Below are 24,273 nucleotides of genomic sequence, written 5' to 3'. Positions count from 1 at the left end.
GAGCTCTTACAGCGGCCTGCAGCTTAGCTGTGCAGAGGATGGTGCTACTCCAGTCTCCTGGGGCTGCCCTGCTGTGTCGCTGGGGAGCAGAAAGCCTGGCGCTGCCAGGCCCACAAGCACCTTCCTGGGAAGAACAGGGGCTTCTATTCTGGCTCACGGATCCTATGACAATGGCAGGATTAGGTTCACTCTGGGTGTTGTACATAGTAGGACTAAGGTTCACTCTGGGTGTTGTGTACAACAGGATCAGGTTCACTCTTGGGTGTTGTACATAGTAGGTCTAGGGTTCGCTCTGGGTGTTGTGTGCAGCAGGATCAGGTTCACTCTGGGTGTTGCCCATTCTTTGGGCTCCTACAATTTGTAGCATGGGTCCACCCTGCAGTGTTTCAGGGGAGGAAAGTTTCCTTCACCTCTGATAGCTGGTGCAGGTAGGCCCAGACTGCCCTAATGGAAGAAAAGCATCAAACGTCATGGAAGCCTTACATGGCCCAGGTGCCGAGGAAGGAAATTAAGAGCCCAGCAATGGTCTGAATGCCTCTTTGATCCACTGTCAAGGGCTGGCAGAAAGTAATTCGTGTGGGGAGGAAAAAGGAAAGCAATTATTTTCAGATCCATACGGAATTCTCTAAGCTCAAAGAACGCATCTTTTCTTCCTGGAACGGGAGGGGCCTCTGATGCATGGGCTTTTATCTCCTGCTTTCAGAAGAGAGGGGTGAGATTGGAATACCTTCTCTCTTGCTGTCTTCCAGTGCCCTTAGCTCAAGGTGATCCTGCTATCAAAGGGATGCATTTGGGGTGCCTGTTCTCCCACCCTTCATCACTGCAGTTTTACAAGCACAGATTCTTCTGTGTGCTGTGCTCAGCCCTCCCTCCCTCCATCCCTCCAGCCCCTGACCACCACTTGCCCTGCCCAGGTAGCTTGCAGTTGGTACCATGCTTAGCTTTTCTAGTTGGTATCTTTTCCTTAGTAATGTATATTTAGGGCATTTTTGTGTCATTTCATGGCCTTATATCTATCTAATTCCTTTTTAATAGTACATAATATTTCGTGGTCTAAATACTTTGTATTTATTTCTCTATTATCTGAAAGACATCTTGGTGGTTTCCAAAGCTTGGCAGTTATGAACAGAGCTGCTATAAGCATCCACGGGCTAGTTTTCAGCTCTTTTTGGTAAGTGTTAAAGAGCACAGTGTCGGTACCACGTGTTGAGGGTATGCTTTTATGAATCTGCTGTTCAAAATGACTGTTGGTATGCATTGCTACCAGCAGGGAACGAGAGTCCCCATCATTCCTGGTGCTCACCAGCACTTGGTGGTGTCCATGTTTCAGATTCTGACAGTAGAGGATGTGTAGTGGGCCTTCTTGTTCTGATTTACATTTTGCTGATAATATCTGATCTGGGGCATATGTCCATTTGCCTTTTCTTTTCTACTGCACATCTTCTTCATTGTGGTGTCTGGTCAGCTACTGGGGATGCTTTCTGACAAGGTTTCTTTCCCTGCCGAGTTTTGAAAGTTCTTGAGTATTTTGGAGAGCAGTCCTGTTCCTGACGTGTTTCCTCAGAAGTAAGTTTGTAATAGTCTCCTCGTTCTGTTGATACTGACTTCCACAGAGCAGTGTGTGTGTGTGTGTGTGTGTGTGTGTGTCCTCACTCAGCAGCCAGAGATCGGCATTAGGCATCCTCCTCAATCAATCTCCAGTCTAACTGTTGAGACAGCGTCTCTCATTGAACCTGGAGTTCACTGATCCTTCAAGACCCCGGATCTGCCTGCCTTGACTTCCCTGGGGCTGGGATTTCAGTCACGCTACCATCTAAGTGTTTGCCTGGGTAGCTAGGATCAAGCTCTGGGGCTCATACTTGCATGCATGCACCTCACCTACTGAGCCATCTCTCCTGTTCCATAAGAGGTTTTATTTTTAAAATTTAGTTTATTCTTTTTATCTGTGCACATGTATGTGTGAGTGTGTGTGTGTGTGTGTGCACGCACGCGTGCACATACATGAACCCACAGATACAAAGGAAGACATCAGATCTCCTTGAGCTGGAGCTCTAGGAGGTTGTGAGCCATGCCGTGTGGGTGACTCAGGTTCTCTAGAAGAGCAGCAAGTGCTCACTCTTGGCTGCTGAATCATCTCTCTAGCTCTAGAAGTGTTTTTTTTTAATAATAAAAATGATTTAAATGGTCTTACCAAGTACCCTTCTCCTGAGTCATGCTTCTGATTTGGACCCACAAGCCCAGCATGGCAGCAATCACCTCGATTCTCCCCGATTGTCTTCTAGAATGTGTGGCGTTTCCATTTCACTTCAGACTTTTGAGACTTTTTTAAGAATATTTTTTAATTTGTTCTTGAACAATTGCTTCCACTCCCAGCTCCCTCCTCCTAATCCTCCCTGTAATGCCCTCCCCGACAAGATGACCGACTTTGCACTAGCTTGTTGTGAACGTTAGGATCAAGTTTTTGCTAGATTCTTTCTCTTTTGTGTCTGAACTCTCAATTGTTCCAGAACCCAGACCTCATTCCCATCAGGCAAGTGCTATAACCTGACCTATACCCCCAGCGCCCAGCAGATTTGTTTCAGAAAGACTATCGTTGCTCCATTTCATTGTCTTTTGATCAGTTGACTATATGTGAGTCCATTTGTGGGCGCTCTTCTCTAGCAAGCTGTTTGTAGCACACTTGGTGCAGCTTTATTTTGTCTTGACTTCACTCCCTGTCTGCCCTAACCTTTGTCCACCCCCTTCAGACTTGTGCTGGCTGCTCTAGGTCTGTGGCCTAGATGAACCACTTTGTTGGCATCCAATGACTAAATCCTAAATCTCCGGAATTGTGATCGAAGTCCATTGCATCTGTAGATCAGAGTTACTTTTCCTACCTGCAGCTCCATTCACCAAAGGAATCTAATGTGGTGCAGGCCAATAGATGTATAAAATAGGCATGTAAACCAAACATTTTGAGATTTAAAATTCATAAAGAAGTTTATTTTAAAAACTGTTCCTCTTGGTACACAGACAATTATACCATTCATGGAAGATGAAAGCAAATTTATTACTAGTGAGATTGGTGTCCTTTAATAAAAATTAAGTCTTGGCTGAGCATTTGATACTTCAGTGGTTTGAGAATCTTCAATATTTTTCAGCTAATTAATATTTTGATTTTATGACCATCAATGCTGAGAACATGGCATTGCATAAATGCATAGTACAAAATGACTGTTTCAAAAATTGTTGGGAATTCTATCTGAATCCTAAGTCAAAATCCACTTAATGATTTTAATGAAGCTTAATGAAACTCAAGTCAACAATTGGAACAGTGATTTTTTTTTAAATTGGACATTGTAACAAAATTGTTTCATACTCTTCTCTCACATTCCCTTTCCTTCCTTCCCATCTTCATGATGTGTGTGTGCATATTTGTGTGTGTGTGCATGTGTATGCGTGCATGTGTATGCGTGTGTGTGTGTGCCAGCATCTGTGCGTAGGTGTGTATGCATGTGTATGTGTGCACATGCATGTGTGCATGTGCGTGCATGCGTGCGTGTGCACGTGTGTGCATGCATGTGTGTGGGTGCATGTGTATATGTGTATGCATGTGTTTGTGCATATATGTGTGTGTGCGTGTAGGGGGGGGTTCTGGAGTTTAAGAGCAGTTGCAGCCCTTACACAGGACCCAGATTCAGTTCTCAACACCCATATAGTGTCTCAGTCACCTGTGACTTCAGCTCCAGGGCCTCAGACATCTTCTCCTGTCCTCTGCAGGCACTGGCCACACATAGCACACACATTCATACATGCGCTCACACATACAGATACAATAAATCCTTAAATATTTGTGTGTGTGTTTGTAATATGATTTTAAATAGATTTTTAAAATCGATCATATGGTTTCCCTGGGAAATATGTCTCTAAGCCTTTTTATTCATTCTGAGACCCTCATCTATGAATGGTGCTAACTCTTCCCTCTTCAGTGAAGGCTCTCTGTCAATGTTCTCACACCTACTTGGAAGTGTGTCTCTTAGGTGACTAAATCCAGTCAAGCTGACAATAAAAAATAACTCTTACAACTAGTGACATTAAAAATGTTTTGTGTGCCTATTTGCTGTGCTTTTGATAACGTTTATTTTTCATGTCTTTTGCCCTTTTCTGGTTGAACTATTTATTATTGGATCTTGTGGGTTCTCTGGGAGCCTCAATATGAGTCGTTTGTCCTTCCACTTGTAAGTTTCTTTCCTCCAGTCTGCTCTGGAGTGTTAGCCTCTTCTCAGAACACTTACTCCTTCTGTAGCTCTCTTCCTTTATCAGGCTTGACTTTGGTGTCCCCTCTCAAATTTTCCCTGAGGCTTCTTTATCAAGATGTAACTTCATGCACCCACCTGATGGGTCTGTGTGTGTGACGAGGGGTCCGGTTGAGCGTTTCTGCCCCCTATAGATAACTAATTGCCCCCATTACATCATGCTGAAAAGAATTTCTTTCCTCCATGTAATTGTCTCTATCTACTGATTAAAAATCAGTTGGCCTGAGTCATGTGTAATGGCCATGCCTGTACTTCCAGGATTACCTTAATAGTTTGTAGAATCGTTCAAATTGTGTATTTTATGTTGAATGAGTTTTGGTGGGGTTTTTTTTCAATAAATGAGTCAGTTTTTTCCTAAATTACCAATTTTACAGATGTAGCATTTGTCACAGTACCTTTATCACAATAATAACCCTGGAGCGACTCCCCTACCTTTCATGATGATAGCATTGATTTAATTTTCCCCCTTCAGTCTGGTTAGAGCCTTGTCAACTTTGTTGTTTTAAATAGCTTGCCGGTTCTCAGTTTTTCTACCTTTTCTGTTTTCAGTTATCTCTATTTCCATTCTTTTAGTACTATCGTTCCTCCTGTGTCTAATACGGTCTTGCTCTTCTCCTTAACGATGAGAGAACTCATTCTTCAATTATTTAACCCTAGCATGTTAGCTTTCTCAGGTTTTGTTTTAATTGCGTTGGTGGGGGAGTTTCTCCACGCGAGTACAGAACTCACAGTGGCCAGACGTGGAGTTGCCAGTGGTTGTGAGCCACCTACACAGGGGCTGGGAACGAAGCCTGGGTCCTCTATTGAGAGCAGTTAACCTCTTAGCTCCTGAGCCATCTCTTCAGCTCCCGGTCTTGCTTTGATGTGTAGAACTCCCTGTGTTTTTATTTATTTATTTCCTTCTGCGTAGTAAGTGTGCTCAGGTCCCTGTCTGAACACAGAGAAGTAGCATGTGGGTCTGTTTCTACTGTCTTGTTTCCGTTTTAGATGTTAGTATTCAGGCATCTACACTGGCCTGCCCTTGGGGTCCTGACAGGATCCGGCCTCAGCTGCAGCAATTGAGTGTACATTCACTGTGTTCCCTATTAAATGGGACCTGCCTACTTACCATCTCTCTCTCTTTCTCATCTCTCTGCGCCTCTCTCTTCACTTCTGCTGCTCCAACCCCCAGAGGCCAGTCTCCCCCATCCCGTTCCCTATTTTAACATTCTCTTTCCCCCAATAAAACCTCCTCCAGTTCTATTGCATGGCGCCTTTCTCTTGCGCATCGCTTTTTAAATGGCAACAATAGAGCTTGGCTGGTTAGATGACATCCTTGACTCCTAGGCTTTTCTTTTTATTTTTTATTTCAATTAACTTGGAAATGATGTGTGAAATTTTTCAGAGGCCCTTCTTGTGTTATAATAAGGAGAGGGTTTGTGTACTCTAGAAGGAAGCAAGAATACAGGAAATTGCCTTCTTTTAGGTATTGTAGTGACTTTGGGGTGGTTGTTGGCTCTGGGAGGCCCCATGTATTTATCTTCTAATAACTGTAGGATTTAATATTTCACTTATGGGAACTGGAAACTTAAGCTGCTCACCATGCTCAGGCCTCTTGGAGGATCTAAAACTTCACTTTGTCCCCTGGGTCCACCAGAACCAGGCAGAGTTCCTGTCTGCCTCATACCTCCCTTCAGGCTCTCCCATAGGCCACTCAGGAACTAGCAAATGCAGGCAGGGAGGACGGGTTGGGGGTCCCTTCTCTTTTGTGCTGTTTTTCAGTGTTAGTCTCTTCAGTTTCTGAGGATTTTCAGAGCCCCACACCATTTCCGAATTCTGATTACTGAGTCTGTGAGACGGTTCAGTGGGTCGGAGTACTCACAATACACGTCTCAGCACGTGTGTATACAGACCACAGAGAATGGCATGTGTCTGTAGCCCAGCGACTGGAAGAGAAGGCAGGGGAAAGGAGGAGCCTGCTGGGGTTTGCCAGCTACCAGCCTAACTGGAAACCAGCAATCTCCAAGGCTCTGTAAGACACCCAGCCTCAAGCATGAACAATAAAAATGCCGTGTCTTCCTCTGGCCCTCCCCATGGACACCTGCACCTGTAGCTGCACACATGTCCAAACATCCATAACACATGCGTGCATACACACCACACACACACACACACACACACACACACACACACACACACCCCAACTACTCGAGGAGAAAAGAGCAGATAATGTTGGGTTTCCTCAATGTCATAAGTTAATTATTTGTGCCTCCCCGAAGTTCCTGTGTTGAACTCCTCACCCTGAGGTAAATGTCTCACGGTGTAACCATTTTAGAGGCTGCCTGAGCCCTGTTCCTGGATTGGACTAGTGGGCTGCTGCCATCATGTGAGGACACAATCACGGTGCTCTATGGACCAGGAGGCAGGCTCCCATTAGACGCTGAATGATCGGGCTCCTTGGGTTTAGACTTCCAACCTCTAGAGCAATGCTGCAATCACCCGTTGTTATTTGTAAACCATCTGGTTGTTGATACTTGGTTCCGATAGCACAAGGAGACCCAGATGCTCTGGTTTTCTTTCATCATTGATTTTGTCCCGATAGGTACCGCTGCTGTTGTGACTTGTCTTCGGGTTTCCATTGCTGTGAGAGACTCCACGGCCACGGCAGCTCTCATAAAGAAACATTTCATTGGGGTGGCTCACCGTTTCAGAGGTTTAGTCTGTTAATATTATGGCGGGAAACATGGCAGCATGCAGGCAGACACCATGCTGGAGAAGGAGCCGAGAGTTCTACATCTTGATCCTCAGGCAGCAGAAGGAGACTTTGTGCCACACTGGGTGTAGATTGAGCATGTGAGATGTCAGATTCCCACAGTGACACACTTCCTCCAATAAGACCACACCTCCTAATACTGCCACTCCCTACGGGCATCCATTCAAACACGAGTCTGTGTGGGCTGTGCCTATTTAAGCCCCACACTGTTCTTTAAGGTCTTCCAACTACTTTTTAAAAATAATAGATATTACTGCTATCTCTGTGGTAGCATTGCTGAAGGCTCGCCTGTTCTCAAGCTAGGAAACAAGCAGCTGTACCTGTGACTGCATATGTGCTCCCGCAAGGACTGCGTGACTTGGGCTGTGTTTCCTGTTAATGCTGTTGTGGTTTCCCTTCGCCCACTTTCCTGGGTTCAAATCTCCCACAGCTCAGTTTTTCCTTATATCTTATTACTCCCAGACCAAAACCTGATTAAAGATTTTAGAATTCCCAGATGCTGAAAAGTCTCTTTCTCCCCTCTGTAAAAAAATAAATAAATAAATAAATAGAGACCTGGGATATGATTCATTTGGTAGAGATGTGGCAAGCAAGCACAAGCACCTGGGATTGATCTCAACACCATCAGTCAATCAATCGGTCAGTGTCGGAGGCTGAAGAGATGCTTCGGTGGTTCAGAGCACTCACTGCTCTTGTGAGGACCTGAGTTCAGTTCTAATCACGCATTAGAATTGCCTATAACTCCAGATCCAGCAAGACTCAAACCCCATGCCTCTGGCCTCTGTGGGCTCCTGCACTCACAATGCACACATCCATACAGGTACAAGACATATGCATAATTTTAAAAATAAAAAGAAAGATAAAATAACCCTAGTCTGTAAAATAAAAAATAAGAAATTATTTAATTTTGCCTACAAATGTTTACCAAATACATTTCTAAAAATTTATGAAGCTCGGCTTCCTAGATGTCAGCGTTGGCCCTGCCGTGTGCTAGGGCGGCTAGCAGCTTAGCCGATGCTTGGCTTCTCCGGCTGTGAAATGTGGAAGTGACTTCATGTATGTGTAGCACCTGCAGGAGTGTGCCACACACGGTGAACACTCAATGTCGGTTAACGTCAATGATCAGACATCAATAACCACCCCTTGTCAGAAGATTTTGTGATAACCCAACATTTTTGTCTATTTTTCTTCCTCCTGCCTCTTCGAGGGTTGTGGGTGGCTCAGAGGAAGCCTCTCCCTTCTCTGGTAGAAGAAATAGACCAGCTTTCTGTCTTCCTATTGTTCTGCATTCTTTCCCTAATCCGTGAGTCATTCCGCACTCAGGGAGCCCTTGCTCTGTCTGGGCTCTGTCCTAACCACGGGCAACATGACAAGTAGGATCCTTGTCCTGGAGGTCTTCATAGACTTGCTGAAGCTGGATGGATGACCAAGAGCTGGTGAACACACACTGGTTCCCCTGCCCTGCGGCAAGGGTCAGAATGTTGTGATCTCGTCCCCTTGCAATCTCGCAATAACCTCGGCATGTAGATGCTGTAGTTTAGGGCACTTTCGTGACTTGCCCAAGGTCTGACCAAAAGATGTAAGATGTGAATCAGACAGTTCCAAGAGTAGGCGCAGAGCTCTCGCTGATGTGGAGACAGTAGAGACAGTCACGTCGCTGCCTAGAATAGTGAGGGTTTCTACGGATGATTAGAAGTGTCTACTCACAGTCCAAAGCACCTGTTAGTTGAGGCATGCAAACCCTGTATTTACCACATATTCCTGGCAAAACAGGCAGACTAATAATAGGTGACCAGCCCTACTTTCGGTAAGTAAAAATTATTGGGGAGACCTGTGTTTCAGTGGATATTTTAAAATCAGGTGAATCATGTTCACCTTTAAAATGACCTGACCTTCAGAAAATGAGATGACATGTATTCTCTGTAGTGTAATGCAGTGTCGTGGGAGAAGGCTCCGTAAGTTGCCTATGACGTTCTGCCTTAATTAGCCTAATTGATAGACATCTAAGCTCCAAGGAGATCAGTGTGACAGTTTGAACCCTGCAGATGACGGCTAGCTTCATTATCTGTAAGCAAACTCTCAATCCCACGTTGTTTACAGAGGGGAATGGATGATGGGAAGTTGGATGCTTGCTGTAGGAAACAGGCCTTCATTTGCCCATTTTCTCATGGGGAATACAGTCTCCTGGTTAGCTAACCTGCCAGACATTTAAGCCCAAGTCAGGATAGAGTGAAACATACTTATAAAATTGATAGGAAACTCAGAAGGAAGAGGGGCTAGCTTTTGCCAGTCTTTAAATGCAGTACTGAAATGTAGAGGTTTCTAAGAACTTCTTGCTTCACAGAAGACATCACCTACTGGCGGAAGCTGGCATTGCAGTTTCCCGCTCTTGATGTTAAGCTGTAGATAAAGGAGCAGGGAGTGAGGCTTCCCAGCCTGGGCCAAGACAAGTCAGGCAGCCAGCGGGGAGAACTTGATCCCTGGCCTTCTCTGTCTCTGCCTTCTTCCCTCCCCACCGCATCAGTAGGACCCACACTTCTAAACAGAAAGCCAGCACTATAAATAGAATGTGAATTTGGACATTAGAACCATTGCTTACATCTGCCCCCTTATAAGGCATCCAAACCAACGTGCATAGACACTGGCTCCAACTGTTGTCATCCAAACAAGTAGGTCGGTCCCCAACTGTCACCAGTCTGAAATTAAAGGATCTTTCTTTATAGTTTACCTTTACATGAGCCACGCTACCACCAACAGCATCAGAAAAATAATTATTCCAATGAAAATCCATCTTATCTTGAATTGGGGCTAGTGTGGAAATCAAGAAAAAAAAATGCAATGGGAAGCTTCCACGGCCAAGCAGATTGGGCACTAGTCTTGTGGAAGAGGCAGATATTCTTACTTTCTTGAAGATGTTTTATCCTGTGGCACAGTGTAATTTTACCAGTTGAGTCCCAGGGCTACTCATGTCTTATGTATGTGTGTATGTGTGCATACATACGTGTGTGTGTGCATGTATATGAGTGTATATTAGTGTGTAGGCATACATGTGTGCTTGTGGGTGTGAACATGTGTGAGTGCATATGTATATGTGTGTGCATGGATGTGTGAGTGCATGTTTATATGTGAGTATGCGTACATATGCGTTTGTGAGTGTGTATGAGCATGTGTATGTGTGTGAAAGTCTTGTAACCATGGCTCATGAGGGTCTTTCTGGAACAATCTCTTCTCCCCTTTTAGCTCCCTTGTCTAAGAGTCCACTTTTTCTAAAGGGCTTTTTCTTAGTACCATCCTCTGGGGCTCATTTACTTTTGTTTAATTGGTTTCCTGTTAATTAAGAATGAGAATTAGCTGGGTCCTAAGCTTGCTTGCCGAGCTAGAGGTAAGCGAAAGGGGCCTCGAAGGAAATGGGGATGTAAGTTGGGAACAGGTGGGCCGGGCCTTCTTCTGCTCTGGTTTGGGTAATTCCGCTGAACTTGGGTGTCTGTGGGCTGCAGATTCATTCACGCGATGAGAAAACCCAGCGAGCCCTGGTGGGTCAGAGAATCATGGGCGATAGAAGTTGGTAGCAGTGGGGCTTTTGACTTTTTCTTCTGATCTCTGAGTCATTCAAGCTGTGCCATTGTGGAAGTTTTCCAGTCTTCGTTTTTCCAAAGAATCTTACCTGCTTGCTATTCGCGTTTCCTGTCTGGATCCTTCGGTTGTTCCGTCTTCTGACAGTGCGCTCTCAGTACACTGATGTGGATTCAGTTTTAAGAATAGTTTTCCTATCAATACCCCCTTTGAAAGCTGTTTCCCCTCGGTTTATTTACAAAGTAATTTAATTCACTAAGAAAACCACGTCATGCATGTTTTCAGTTTCTTTCCTTGGAGGGGGAGGGGCTTCGTGCTGCGATAACAAGATTGTGGGTCACAGCGTGTATTTCCTGGCAACCGGGGAAAGGACAGACAAGCTTTAACGATGAAAGTTGCAGGCACTAGTGAGTCACAACTTTGAGGGTTGTGGTTCTCAGGCACCGTTCACGATGGCTTTGCACTCCGTGTGTATGCACGCATTACACACACACAGATGCACACACACAAGCCACACATCAGTGACAGATGACCTATTGAAATAATTTCAGAGCCGGTCTGTGGTTGCTACGACAACCAATGCTCTCTTGGCTTTTATCTGGCCATGTGACAGGGACTTTGACGTCAGCCAGAGGCAGAGTCTGTGGCTGAGTCTGTCCGCATAGTCAAAGGCTTGTGAGAATCTGGTGGATGCTGGACCTTGCTGCTAAGGCTGTCGCTGCTGCTGCTGCTGCTGCTGCTTTCACTGCGGTTGTTACTTCCCAGGGTCTGCAGGAGCATGGACTACTAAACCCCACATTGCTGCGTGAGGTAACCAGCTTGCTTTATACACACCGGAGTTATGTGTTTTCCCAGCCTGTGGTGGTTTTCCCTCCCCTCTTAACCTCCTACAACTTTGTCTTCGGGAGCGGTTACTGATGGACTCAGGCAAAGAATGTGCAGTGACGGCTGGTCGTGCGTTTCAGGCAGTCTCTGGAATGTGGTTAGATTTGGATTAATGTTCCGTGAAGTAGGTTAAAATGTAATCTCCTTGCGAAACACTTGCTAACATACATTATTTAGAGATTCGCATTGTGCAGCATGAGCCAAACGTGCTCCCTCGAATTCCAGGAATCCTCGTTCGGTATTGTTCTGAGTCTAATAACTCCAGCACTGCCTGGCAGGGTGCAGCTAACTTTTCCTTGTTGCAGCTGCTGATTCTGCACCAGCCCACAGCCGTTTGGGCTTGGTTTCTCTCTCAGCTGCAGCGTGTACGCTTAGCGTCAATGAGAGCAGTGCGATAAGACTCTATCTAGACTTTGAAAGTTGTGATTCTTAGTGTACAAAAGGGCTTTCAGTACCCTGTGAGCAACGGGGGACACTGTCAACAGCTTCCTGTTTAGAGAGAAAGAATCTCCAGTGTGCCAAGGAAGTCTGGGTGGGACCTATACATGTGTGTGTGGTTGTGTTTGGGGTGTTACTGTAAAGTCTGTCTGTGGCTTTCTCTGCAAACCCGGTAGTGAAGAGGGGGGACTGGTGGCCTTTTCTAAGGAGTCCTGTGGGCTGGTTCTGATCTTTATTCTTAATTAAAATAATTATCTATAGAAGAAAACAAGAGCCTGAAACTAAACATTCATTGTTGTGAGGTCTACCTATCACAGATTTAAAATAATCACAAAAATTTTGCTTCAGGTCTTGAGTGAGTAATTTGGTAACTCTGCCGAGCAAGGGTTCTCGCCTCTCCAGTTCTCTGATACCGTGGGCTCGAGGTTGTTGTGGGGGCATTGCCATGGTTCTGCTAGCTCCTTCTGTAGCTTGTAGTTTCAAGGAAAATGCTGGCTCTGAAGCAAGCAGAAGCCTAGATGTATAAACAGGATTCTAAATCCTGCAGCTTTAACAGAATCGAGGCATATTTTAGAGTACCATATGGAATAGGACCAACATATATAGAGTTGAGCAAAGACCAGCTCAACTCCATACATGATGGCTGCATGTTGGTGAGATGTTAGTTGTGTTTCAGCTCAGTGGAAGAATACGTTGTTTTTATTCATATTACCAGGTGTAGAATTTTAAGTTATGCACTTTACATTTGTGGGTGAGAATCTTGAACAGCTCTCAGCTATAGTGATCTAACTATAGTGACTAACTGCCTCTATCAATTATTTCCGTAGCTTTCAATGAGCAGACCTATTTTGAGCAGAGCTTCCACTAGGACTGTCCAATGTCTGAACTGCTTGTAGGGACCACGTACCTATTAACACAGCTTCCCATCCTTTACCTTCCCTCGTGATTCCAGTAACCCAGAGGCTACCACCTTAACATGCCAACTGGTGTGTGACATTTCATTTGGGCACGGTGAGGGCAGTCATTGCTGTCGTTTGGCATACACTCGGTGATTGACTTTTTGGGCTCCAACTACAATGTCGTAATTCTTTCTCTTGGTTCTCTCCGTGGGTTTTGAAATCACAAGAGGATTGTGTGCAAAGCCCTTATACATGAGACTAGATTTCAATAATAAAAATGAGAAAGAGGGAGAGGAAGAGAGAGAGAGAGAGAGTGAGTCGGCGCCAGGGGCAAAATGTCAGTGAGAAAGTTGGAAAGTCACCTCCGAGGTGAAAGGTGCTGATTTCAAAGCCACAGGTCCCCCCCCCTTTTTTATAGCAAAATGGGGAAAATGGACTCGTGAGCAGCGTCCACCTGCAGCAGTGCGATTGTGTTGCTCTCAAGGTCAAGTTTGTTTCAGCCTCAAAAGAAGCCAGTGTGGAGTGGTTTACTCTAGACACCCGGCTGCTGCATTATTAAGTGCTCTGTGCAGAGTTTCAGTAAATCTTAACCCTTTCGGGGCCATGAGCGTGTCTGGCAATCTTGGTAAAGCCTACAGACTGTATTCAGAATGATATCTGAACAACATAAAACAAATCATGCCCGTTGCAAAGGAAACCCATGTGATCAAAATAACAAGAGGCCATGAATTTGAAAAAGATCAAGGGGGGGGGGATATGTGGATGAGGTTGGAGGGAGAAAAGGGAAGGGGAGAGATGAAGTAATTACATTATAATCTCAAAAATAAAAAAAATGACTATTTCTTTAATTAGGATAGTACATGTACTTTGTTAGTATGTTCTTAAATCATACAAAGCAGCAGCAGCTGCAATGGCTATCATAATTTTGAAGTGGCATTACCCATGAATGCTGTTCTGAGATTGAGCTCGTCTGACAACTGCCATACGATATGCAAACATCTGTGATTTCTCTTGGCAACAATATCACAAACATTTTGGTTTGTGACCCACATTGTAAAGGAAGGAAATACTGAATTTCAGTTTGGGGTTGTGGAAATGGAAGACGTCATGTTTTTAAGCACCCAAGTTCACAAGGTTCTTCTGATTTCTGTCTGCCCTAGAGTTAACTAATATGTGAGTTTGTGTGGCCCAAAGCACTCAGAATCCACTGGACAAAGTCCATAGCCTGGTTTGGTTCCACAGCATCTGATTTTATTCTTGGACCATGAGAACTTCACAATACTCTCTAGATACCTGGTGCAGAGATGGGTGGTGTGGTCCCTCAGCTGCTGACCTGTCTTTTCTCTCCCCTGCCTCTGAAGTCTTCTGTGACCTGGACTGAAGGAATCTCACCCGGTTCAGTATGAGAACCGAGGGAAACAGAGTGTTGACATGTTATACAAGTTCAAACCACGCACCATGGAGGGCTGTGGTTGCTTATGGAAACCCTTTATCCGCACAGGGAAGGTGACAAAGCGGTGCTTAGATGAGCATGTCAGGCGCTCTATGAGATCCAGTGAAGAAATCCTTTGAGAAAGTGCTCCATGTGCTAACAACCTTTAGAGCAAGCATTAAAGATTTTCTAGCTTAAAGCAAACCATACATAGACGCAAACCGACAACATGCAAAGTTATTTCCAGCCACATAAGACTGACTTGTCAGGAGTCTCCAGGGTGGTATGAATTCAACAGGAAGTGGGGAAAGGAGACACTTCCCGGGAAAGCTGAACTGGATGCACAGCATATTTATGCTGAAGCAGGAGGAGCAAATGTTATTGTTTACCTCGACATCAGAAAAGCTCTCATTCCCCACATTGCTTTGAATGAGAAGAAACTCGTGTTGGCTTCCGTGTGTGCCACTGGGGAGCCCTGCAGTCAGTTGGCAGCTGTCACAGCCCTGTGTTTAGAAAGTCCAAAGCCAGCCTTTCGATTACATCATCACCTACCGCCCCAGCGCGAAAGAATGGAGCTAAGATGTTTTGCACAAGCTGTTGTTTAAACCAAATCCAAATCCCTTGCATCTGAAATGGAAGCTGAGCGATTTTTCTTCGTGCATTCTCAGAGGGATTACCAAAGAGGATGTTCTCGAATGGTTCTTGCTCTTTGGATTAGGAAAAACACCTGCGTGGAGACTGAGTCTCTGTGGAAACCTGCGGGGAAACTTGGAAAAGTCTAACATCTCCAACTGCCCTTTGCCTCTTACTGGTTGTGTTGGAAATTTCAGCACAGAAAGGAATGTGTCACTATTTTTTTACAAAATCAACTTTTTTTTTTTTAAGTGCTGCCTTGTGGTGGAAAGCCAATTAGGAACAGCATTACAAAATTTAACATTTTTTTAATTGTTTCCAGAAGGGAGGCCATAAAAGTCAGTGCTCATTAAGACCTGTATACAGAAATTGTATGACAAATATTTAAGTTCCCTGGTGCCACGGTCTTTAAACCAATATCAATCCATTTATGTTTTTAAATCTCTGTGCTTAAATTTATTTTTGAAATATATATCTATATATGCCATTGGTGTCATTCTAAAATGGCTCAGTGCTTCAGAGCACTTCCTGCTCTTCCAAAGGACCTGAGTTCAGCCCCCCAGAAACCATGCCAAGTGGCTCACAACTGCTTCTAATTCCAGCTCCAGTAGATCTGACACCCTCTTCGGGCCTCCACAAGCACCTGCGTACATGCAGGATACCCTCACACAGGCACACACATGGGCTCCTACTACTGCTGCTCATAATAATAATAATTTAATCAATTTAGAACGGAACATACTCCTATCACAATAAAGTTCCATAATTAGTTTGCAAGCAAGAAGTCACTGATCTAAAAGATCTTCCTGCTGTTGCCTTGCTCACTAGGAAGCTTCTCCGTGGCATCTGAGTTCTGCTCAGCCACTCCAGCACAGCAGAGGCCTGTGTGCAGGTGTATTGGTTACTTTTCTTGCGGCTGTGACAAAAACACCAACAAAGGCAAACTAATAATGGAAGGCATCGATCTGGCTCACAACTAAGGGATGCGGTCCATCATGGCAGGGACAGCATGACAGCAGGACCATGAAGTGTCTGGTCACATTACTTTCAGGAAGCAAGATGAGATGCTGTTTGTCGTCCCCTTTTTTATTTAGTTCAGGGCCCTGGCTCATGGGATGGTGCCTCCCACAGGTAGGCTGGGTTTCCTCATCTCCAGTTACCCAGGCTAGAAACTCCCTCACAAATGTGCCCTTAGATTTATCTATTAGGTGATCCTAGATCCTATCAAGCTGACAGTCAATACTAATCACTGTATCAAGGTAACACGGTTTAAATGATGATTCTGAAATGTCTTTATTTCTGTTACTGTATGCCCACCTACTGGTAATATATACCAAGCGGAATGACTGCATGCTAAGGGGACTTCCACAGACCACAGTCGATTTTGAAACTGCAATAACAAAACAGCATTCCATAACAGCGAAAGCATCCTCTACCTTCCCATCTCTTACCATGGATCAGTTGCAGCAGGATCAGCCAATGATCAATCACTATTAGCTGGCTTCTGTGGTCATCACGTTATTTTAGGCATTTTGTGTGTCTACCACTGGAATAGAGAACCCTGGTGGCTTGATTTCATAGACTCTGGCTTCTTGACTGAGCTTTTGACTCAAGCGTTTGGGTTTTAATACACTCAGTAAGTTCTGAACACCTACTGTGGGCCAATATTGATCATGAGATCTGCTTTGAGAAACAAAACAAGTCAGGGCCCCGCTGTTGGGATGCTTCTGGTCAACTATAAAGGAACTCTAAGGGATGCTTGCACTCTAACTGGGTAGGGAATCCAAAACCTGTGTGTGCCAGCAACCAGGATCCCTCCCTGACAGCCACACTGTTTACTGTGGTCAGAAAAGAAAGTCCTCACTAAAATGCATCAAAGGAAGCAAGACAAAGAACCTGGAAACCATGAAAGTCTACTCCAAAATCAAACTTCCCCAGAGGTGGCTGCTGTACAGTCAGCCTCATGGGTGAGCGATCTCTTCCCCTCGCAGATTCCTAGATTCCAGGGATGTCAAGCCTGTCCCCAGTGAACCAAAGGTTATCTGACCCCTCATTCAGGAGATAAGTGACCAGGAGAGTGGTTTACTCTTATGCCAATACTCAGGATTATTCAAGCGATAGGAGCCACTTTATTCTTTATAGAGCCATCTTTATATTCGCGGCCAAGTAGCTCCCGTGTTTCCTGTGTTAACCCAGTTAAGAATAGGCTCTCGGTTTCGACAAACAGACCCGTGCTCCAGGGTGTAATACAATGCTGCCTGTCTTCCCTTGCTCACAAATCTGATTTGAGAAAAATTGCTGTTTCACAGTCACCCAGGGACTTAGGCTTTTCCTGAGCTGCCCCAAGTGCAAATCCTGTCTTTAGCACTTCCTGTTAGCGCTCTTTAAACAGGCATGGTTTTCCCATCTGGAGAACCCAAGTACCTATCAACCTCCTTCCATGGTAACTGACAGATATTAAGCACCCAATAATTTGACTTTCTATCAGTTATTCTCAGCCTCTATCAATAATGCCAGCACCATTCAGAGGCCGGGCGAAAGCATTTCCAGGGTTAGAGAAGGGGTAACCCTGTACGATACAGACAACTCTAAGGAAGCTATATAGATTTCTAAGTTCTTTTCATAGCAGCTATTTCCCCCACAACATCCCAGATTTTATTTTAATGAGGAAGCAGAGATACAAAGGGCAAAATAAACTTCCTAGTGACACTGAAACAAATAAGGAAGCTCTAACGTTCCCCTGCAGCATGGCTCTGCATTCTCCCCCACCCCCGCAGCATGGCTCTGCATTCCCCCTGCAACATGGCTCTGCAATTCCCCCTGCAACATGGCTCTGCATTTCCCTGCAGCATGGCCCTGCATTTCCCCTGCAGCATGGTCCTGCATTCCCCCTGCAGCATGGTTCTTCCAGGTGAGCACAGTGTGCTCCCATCCCCCAGAAATGCAGTTACATCTTAGGACAGATTATAATCCCCAAAACTGGTCAAAAAATCCTAATCACTCCCATGGGCTTTTGCAAAATATTGTCAGTATTCATCAAGAGGTGGAATATTATACTATCCTACCAACCTAAACGGGCTTGTGATTGGCCCAACCCAGAGACTATCGTGAAATGATGTCATAGGAATTTCAAAGGGAGTGCATTAAAAATTTCCCTTCCTCTATGTTTATCTCATGTGCGATATTCATCCCTGCAGCCCTGCCTCCGTGTGTGAAGAAGCCCAGCAATATAGAGAGGCCATATTGTTGTTTCAGCTGATGGCCCCCGTCAGTGCCCATTGTCTACAGCGGAATCTGTGAATGAAGGAATAATCTACAGATGACTCCAGCCCCCAGCCGTGGTATCTCGGCCTCTCTCTCTGCCAGGTTAACCCTAGAAATGTTTTCTTTCTGAGCCCCCTACTCACAGCTGTCTTAAGCCCGAAAGCTTTGAGTTAATGTTTTAGGCCGTTGGGGTAAGGAACATGTCAAAGCTAATGGTGCAATACTTGCATGGAGGCCTCAACTTTAGAAACATAAAGGTTAAAAGGTTTCTGTGTTCTCATGTAAGTGTCTAACCTAGCCTAAAATAATTTGAGGGAAAATGTCTTTTTGTTACTAATCAACATATCAACGACGATAGCTCAGTCTACAAGATGCTCAACATGCCAGCGTGAGGCCCTGAGTTCAGGTTCCCAGACAAAGTGGGTACACCTCTACTGGGCAATGTGGGGTGGGCAAGGAGACCCGCCCATCCTTGAGGCTCACTGGCCAGCCAGTCTAGCTGAAATGGAGGGCTCTAGGTCCAAGTGAGAGCCCTTGTCTCAAAAACAAGATGGAAAAGCAATTGAAAAAAATCTGACATCAATCTCTGGCCTCCATATGAGCCTCTTCAGACAAGTGCATACCACACACATGTGCATGTACACACACACACACACACACACACACACATAGCCCATGCTTATACTACATACCCACACGCATGCGCATATACATACACATACCATACTGCACATACTGCCCATTACATACACACATACACATATGTACACACATGCACACAAACACACCACACACACATACTGTTCATCCACAGATTACATACCCACATACACACACATACATACACACACATACATACACACACATACATACACACACATGCATACACACACTTGCATACACACAGAGCCCATACATATACTACATACCCACATGCACGCACACACACTATCCATGCATATATATATGACATACTCATATGCACACAACACACACACACACACACACACACACACACACAACACACACACTGCCCTTGCCTATACTACATACCCACATTCCCACACAAGCATGAATGAACTGAGGACACACCCAGCCTGTAAATTCAGAACAGCAGCCTATATTCCACGCTGTGGGTTTACAGTGATCAGCTGTGCACCCTAGTGAAATCTCACCCACATCCTCCTGCCCGCCATCCCTCCCTGTGAAGGTCTGTGTGCACAGCAACGTTTGTACTTTCTTCCTTGTCCTTGTCCTGCCTTACACACACACACACACGCACACGCACACACACTCCTGCCTTACACACACACACACACACATCCACACACACACACACACGCACACACGCACGCTCCTGCCTTACACACACACACACACACATCCTCACACACACACACACCCTCTATCTAGTCGGCTGCCTACTGTGCTATTGTTAGCCTTGCTGTCTCCTTGGCACTCTTAGCCATTCCCAGTGCTTTAGGGACTATTTTTCATTCTAATGGTAAAACTAGGGAAATCCCTTGGTGGGGTAATATTTAGCTCACCCAGCAGCCCTTTCTCCTCTTAACCAAGCTGCCAAAATGGAAAATGTCCTGCTGGCTTGTGGCTGCTCATGCCAAGCAAACAGAACACTAGAATCCTCAGAAATGCTGTCCCTTTGCATTTGCTTGAAGAGGCATCTATGTGCCTTCTGCTGCAGAGAGATCAGTGCCTCCGAATCCTATGTATGTTTGAGCTGCTCTGGTCCTGCTGGGCTCCCGTGTTCCCCTAAGATGTGCCCATTTCTGTATGCGCTCACTGTTTGTCAACTCCTGCAGCTGGGCACCTGTGAACGTCTTACTTCTGCCTGGGGACTACTCAGAGAGAGACACTGGGCTGCTGGGCTCTAACCACCCCGTTTTCAGCAGTTAGAAAGTGTCCATTGGTGACAAGAGGCTGTTATCTGTCCTGTCAGTGACCTGTCAATGGACTTTCTTTACTAAAGATACAAAAGGTGTCGCTAAGTGGGATGCTTCTAGCACCAGACTCTCTTTGCAAAGCATACACTCTGGTTAGGGGAGGCTGGGGCAGTACTTATGGCCGAGGAGGGAGCTCTGCCCTCTATCCTGATGAAATGTCTGAATCCTGGTCTCATGGCAGGCACCAAGGAAGTACTCACTGATTCTCCCCGACTGAGATGACTTTGGACAGGAAGTGAGCTTGAATGGAAAGTTTGACTTGAGCAGCAGATATCAAGTGACAATCCATGGGTGACATTATATATTTAATATTATGACCCAAAAAATATCTACCCATTTGGAATCAAGAAAGTGTTTAGGAAACCTAAAACCCTGTAATCCATATGGGAAGCCTGCAGAGGACCTGAAATGCTTTCATTTAAGCCGCATTGATCAGCTTGGGCAGTGGGAAGATAGCGAAGGTCAGAGGCTCGGAGGCAGCAAATGCGTTCACAGGGATGCGATGTGTTAATGGCCTCTTCCCTTTGCCACATCCAGGTTTGTTAAAAAGTCTGGATAGATACATTAAGGAACTGTTTCGTTTTTCTCCATTTTGCTCATAGAAAATTTCTAACTTCTAAGCTAAAAATAATGCATCTTCATTTGCCCCCTGCCGTGTGAGCTGTGGCACTCTTTCCAGTTTAACTGAGTGGTGTTTGGAGCTCTGAAGCACTGTTTTAAAGTATTAGTCACCATCCTATAAATCCCCAAACCAAGTGAATACTTCAAGCCTTTATAAAAGTTATAATTAGGTGGCTCTGTCCTCTCCCCGTCATGGCTTGTGCCCGTCCCCTCATATCGGTGTACTCTGAAAAGGGGGAGTCATGTGGCAAGAATGTCACTTTGCCGGCTGTGTTCAAAGCTCCCATTCGACCGGATATTGTGAACTTTGTTCACACCAACTTAAGGAAAAGCAACAGACAACCCTATGCCGTCAGTGAATTAGCAGGTCATCAGACCAGTGCTGAGTCTTGGGGTACTGGCAGAGCTATGGCTCGAATTCCCAGAGTTCGAGGTGGTGGTACCCACCGTTCTGGCCAGGGTGCCTTTGGAAATATGTGTCGGGGAGGCCGCATGTTTGCACCAACCAAAACCTGGCGTCATTGGCACCGCCGAGTGAACACAACCCAAAAGCGATACGCCATCTGTTCTGCCCTGGCTGCCTCAGCCTTACCAGCTTTGGTGATGTCTAAAGGTCATTGTATTTAGGAAGTTTCTGAACTACCTTTGGTAGTTGAAGATAAGGTTGAAGGTTACAAGAAGACCAAGGAGGCTGTTCAGCTTCTTAAGAAACTTAAAGCTTGGAATGACATCAAAAAGGTTTATGCCTCTCAGAGAATGAGAGCTGGCAAAGGCAAAATGAGAAACCGACGACGTATCCAGCGCAGGGGGCCCTGCATCATCTATAATGAAGATAATGGTATCATCAAAGCCTTCAGAAACATCCCTGGTATTACTCTGCTTAATGTCAGCAAGCTGAACATTTTGAAGCTTGCTCCTGGTGGGCATGTGGGACGTTTCTGCATCTGGACTGAAAGTGCTTTCCGGAAGTTGGATGAGTTGTATGGCACTTGGCGTAAGGCTGCTACCCTCAAGAGTAACTATAACCTTCCCATGCACAAGATGATGAACACAGACCTTAGCAGAATATTGAAAAGTCCAGAGATCCAAAGATCCCTCCGAGCACCACGTAAGAAGATTCAGCGTAGAGTCTTGAAGAAGAATCCATTGAAGAACCTGAGAATCATGTTGAAGCTGAACCCATATGCAAAGACTATGCGCAGGAATACCATTCTTCGCCAGGCCAGAAATCACAAACTCCAGGTGAAGAAACTGGAAGCCGCAGCAGCAGCCGCATTGGCTGCCAAATCAGAGAAGGGGACTGCAGACAAGAAGCCTGCAGAAAGTGAGAAAGAAAAGAAGCCTGCGGGTGTCAAGAAGCAGAAGAAGCCTGTAGGAAAAAAGGCTGCGGCTCCCAAGAAACCAGCAGCTGAGAAAAAGCCAGCAGAGAAGAAACCAGCCAAAGAAGAGAAAAAGCCTGCTGCTTAATCTATTAAAATTTTTCATTCCATTGAGCCAATAGAGACAACCTATTTTAATAAAAACCTGATCAAAGATGAAAAAAAAAGTTATAATTAGCCGGGCAGTGGTGGCATGCGCCTTTAATCCCAGCACTCAGGAGGCAGAGGCAGGCGGATCTCTGTGAGTTCAAGGCCAACCTGGTCTACAAGAGCTAGTTCCAGGACAGGCTCCAAAGCTACAGAGAAACCCTGTCTCAAAAAATTAAAAAAAAAAAATTATAATTAATATCCCTAATGAAAACCCTGGACCATTGCCTAAAGGTGCTCACATATATTTGAAAGTTTGGTTCTCAGTTGGTGGGCTGTGGTCTTGTTGGAAAAGATGGGTCCCCAGGGGTGGGTTTTACAGTTTCAAAAGCCCACACCAGTCTCAAGGCTCTCTGCCTGTTGCCTCTGGATCCAGTTTTAGCTCTCAGCTCCTGCTCCAGCGCCATGCCTGCTTGTCTGCCAGCACACTCTCCGTGGCGATGGCCACGGGCTCACCCTCTGAAACTGTAAGCAAGGCTCCAATTAAACACTTCCTTTTATAAGTTGTCCTGGTAAGGGTGTCTGTTCACAGCCATAGAACAGTAACTAAGCCACCTCCTTACTCTGAAAAATCTTCAGCTCGATTCACCAGTGAAAATCTGAACTGTTCGAGGAAGTATTAGTAGTAAACCTTTGTACCTTTCATGACATCTGACATCTTTGACTACAGTCACCAATCCTGTATTAGGCAATGATGGGAATGTTCTTAGCTAGAATTCTTAAGAAAAAATATTTTGACTCATACAGAGAAAAAAGTATGCATGGCATATATAATGTAAAACACAGTAGAAGACAAATCCTTGTGTGGCCAACAAAAGCACTTGCTAACCATTCTATTGGAATGCAAGGTCAGATTCTGTATTGACAGTGGCTTAGCCCCCCATGTTGGGGATCCATGTTATCATCTAGAGTCCCGGCACGAGGGAAACTGAACTAGCAACATTGTTTCAGCTCTCCAGTTACCTACTGTCCCAGAACAGTTGGAGACAGTCACTGCTGCTCTGGTGATAAGGAAAAGTAGGCCTTAACCTTGCAAACAGTCCCTGGCATAAGCTGCTGACCAGAGTCACGCTTCTAAGTGGACGTAACTTCCACATCCTGGGGCCATGGCCCTATCGGCTCCTTGCTCCCTCCCAAGGAGTGGCCTGGGAACCTTGCCAAGCTGGGAGCCCCTATAGTAAGTTCATCTGCCAGCCGTGGCTACAGATAGCCATGCACCCTCAGTGCCATTCCTTTCCAGAGACCTTGACCAAAATTTAAGTGCAAGCTAAAGTTTTCTTCCAAGTACTCTCGCTGCTATAGTCAGATATTTCCCATGGAATGGAAGCCATTTAAGAATGATGCAGTCAAAAGTCACTGTTTGAAAGAAACTTAAAATCCTCTGGGCTCATCCTCAGAATGCTTCAACCTAAAGTCAACCATTGCCATTTAGAAGCCCTTCTCCTCCCCTGACCCTCCAAAGAACCCATGAATGGATGTCAGTGACTAACTGAGAGGTGGTCCCTGCCCCATCACCACCCTGCCAGGAAGATCAGCTGCTTAGTCCCCAAAAGTACCAGCCTGGCTCTGTTCCTGGTTGGCTGAAAGAGACTGAGTATATTATATTATAAAAACAGAAGGCCTCATGTTATATTGTGCCCAGACTTAAATTCAGTAGAAAGCTTTTCCCCACTGAGGTCAGTTTTGCCATTTCAATGATTTTGAGTGTGCAGTTCAGTGGTGGTAATGGCATTCACCTGTGTCACAATGTTACCTCTCTCCAACTCCAGAACTTTCCAAGTCTCCCCAAGGTGAAGCTTCAGATCCGTTACAGCAGTGGTCCTCAACCTTCCTAACACTGAGACCCTTTCATGCACACAGTTCACGTTGTGGTGACCCCAGCCGTTACATTGTTTTTGTTGCTACTTGATAACCGCAATTTTGCTACTGTTATGAATTGTAATATAAATATCTGGTATGCAGGGTGTATGATACGCAACCCCTGGGGAAGGGTT

At 45.2% G+C, this 24,273-nt stretch overlaps 3 protein-coding genes across 8 annotated transcripts in view; all 3 read left to right on the top strand.

Moving 5' to 3' along the window:
* Nucleotides 1-24,273, top strand: part of Ncald (neurocalcin delta) — a 366,044-nt gene that overhangs the window by 275,785 nt on the left and 65,986 nt on the right. The window contains exon 1 of one of the 6 annotated variants that reach the window (XM_048457102.3): nt 11,068-11,430. The exons of the other annotated variants lie outside the window; for them this stretch is intronic. The gene's annotated coding sequence lies outside the window, so the exon portion shown is untranslated. Of the gene's footprint in view, nt 1-11,067; nt 11,431-24,273 lie in introns of those variants that run through there. 6 annotated transcript variants of the gene reach the window in all.
* LOC125396226 (large ribosomal subunit protein uL4) lies at nt 20,929-22,299 on the top strand. The gene has a single exon (XM_085678463.2). It carries the CDS (start codon nt 21,510-21,512, stop codon nt 22,218-22,220), a length of 711 nt encoding a protein of 236 aa, XP_085534589.2. The 5' UTR covers nt 20,929-21,509; the 3' UTR covers nt 22,221-22,299.
* LOC148118887 (large ribosomal subunit protein uL4) lies at nt 20,946-21,380 on the top strand. The gene has a single exon (XM_087898817.1). The coding sequence runs from the start codon at nt 20,946-20,948 to the stop codon at nt 21,378-21,380; it is 435 nt and encodes a 144-aa protein (XP_087754943.1).

This window comes from Myodes glareolus, chromosome 19 (assembly GCF_982192425.1).
Source record: "Myodes glareolus chromosome 19, mMyoGla1.1, whole genome shotgun sequence".
Classification (NCBI taxonomy): domain Eukaryota; kingdom Metazoa; phylum Chordata; class Mammalia; order Rodentia; family Cricetidae; genus Myodes; species Myodes glareolus.
This window is presented reverse-complemented; position numbering and strand designations above follow the sequence as displayed.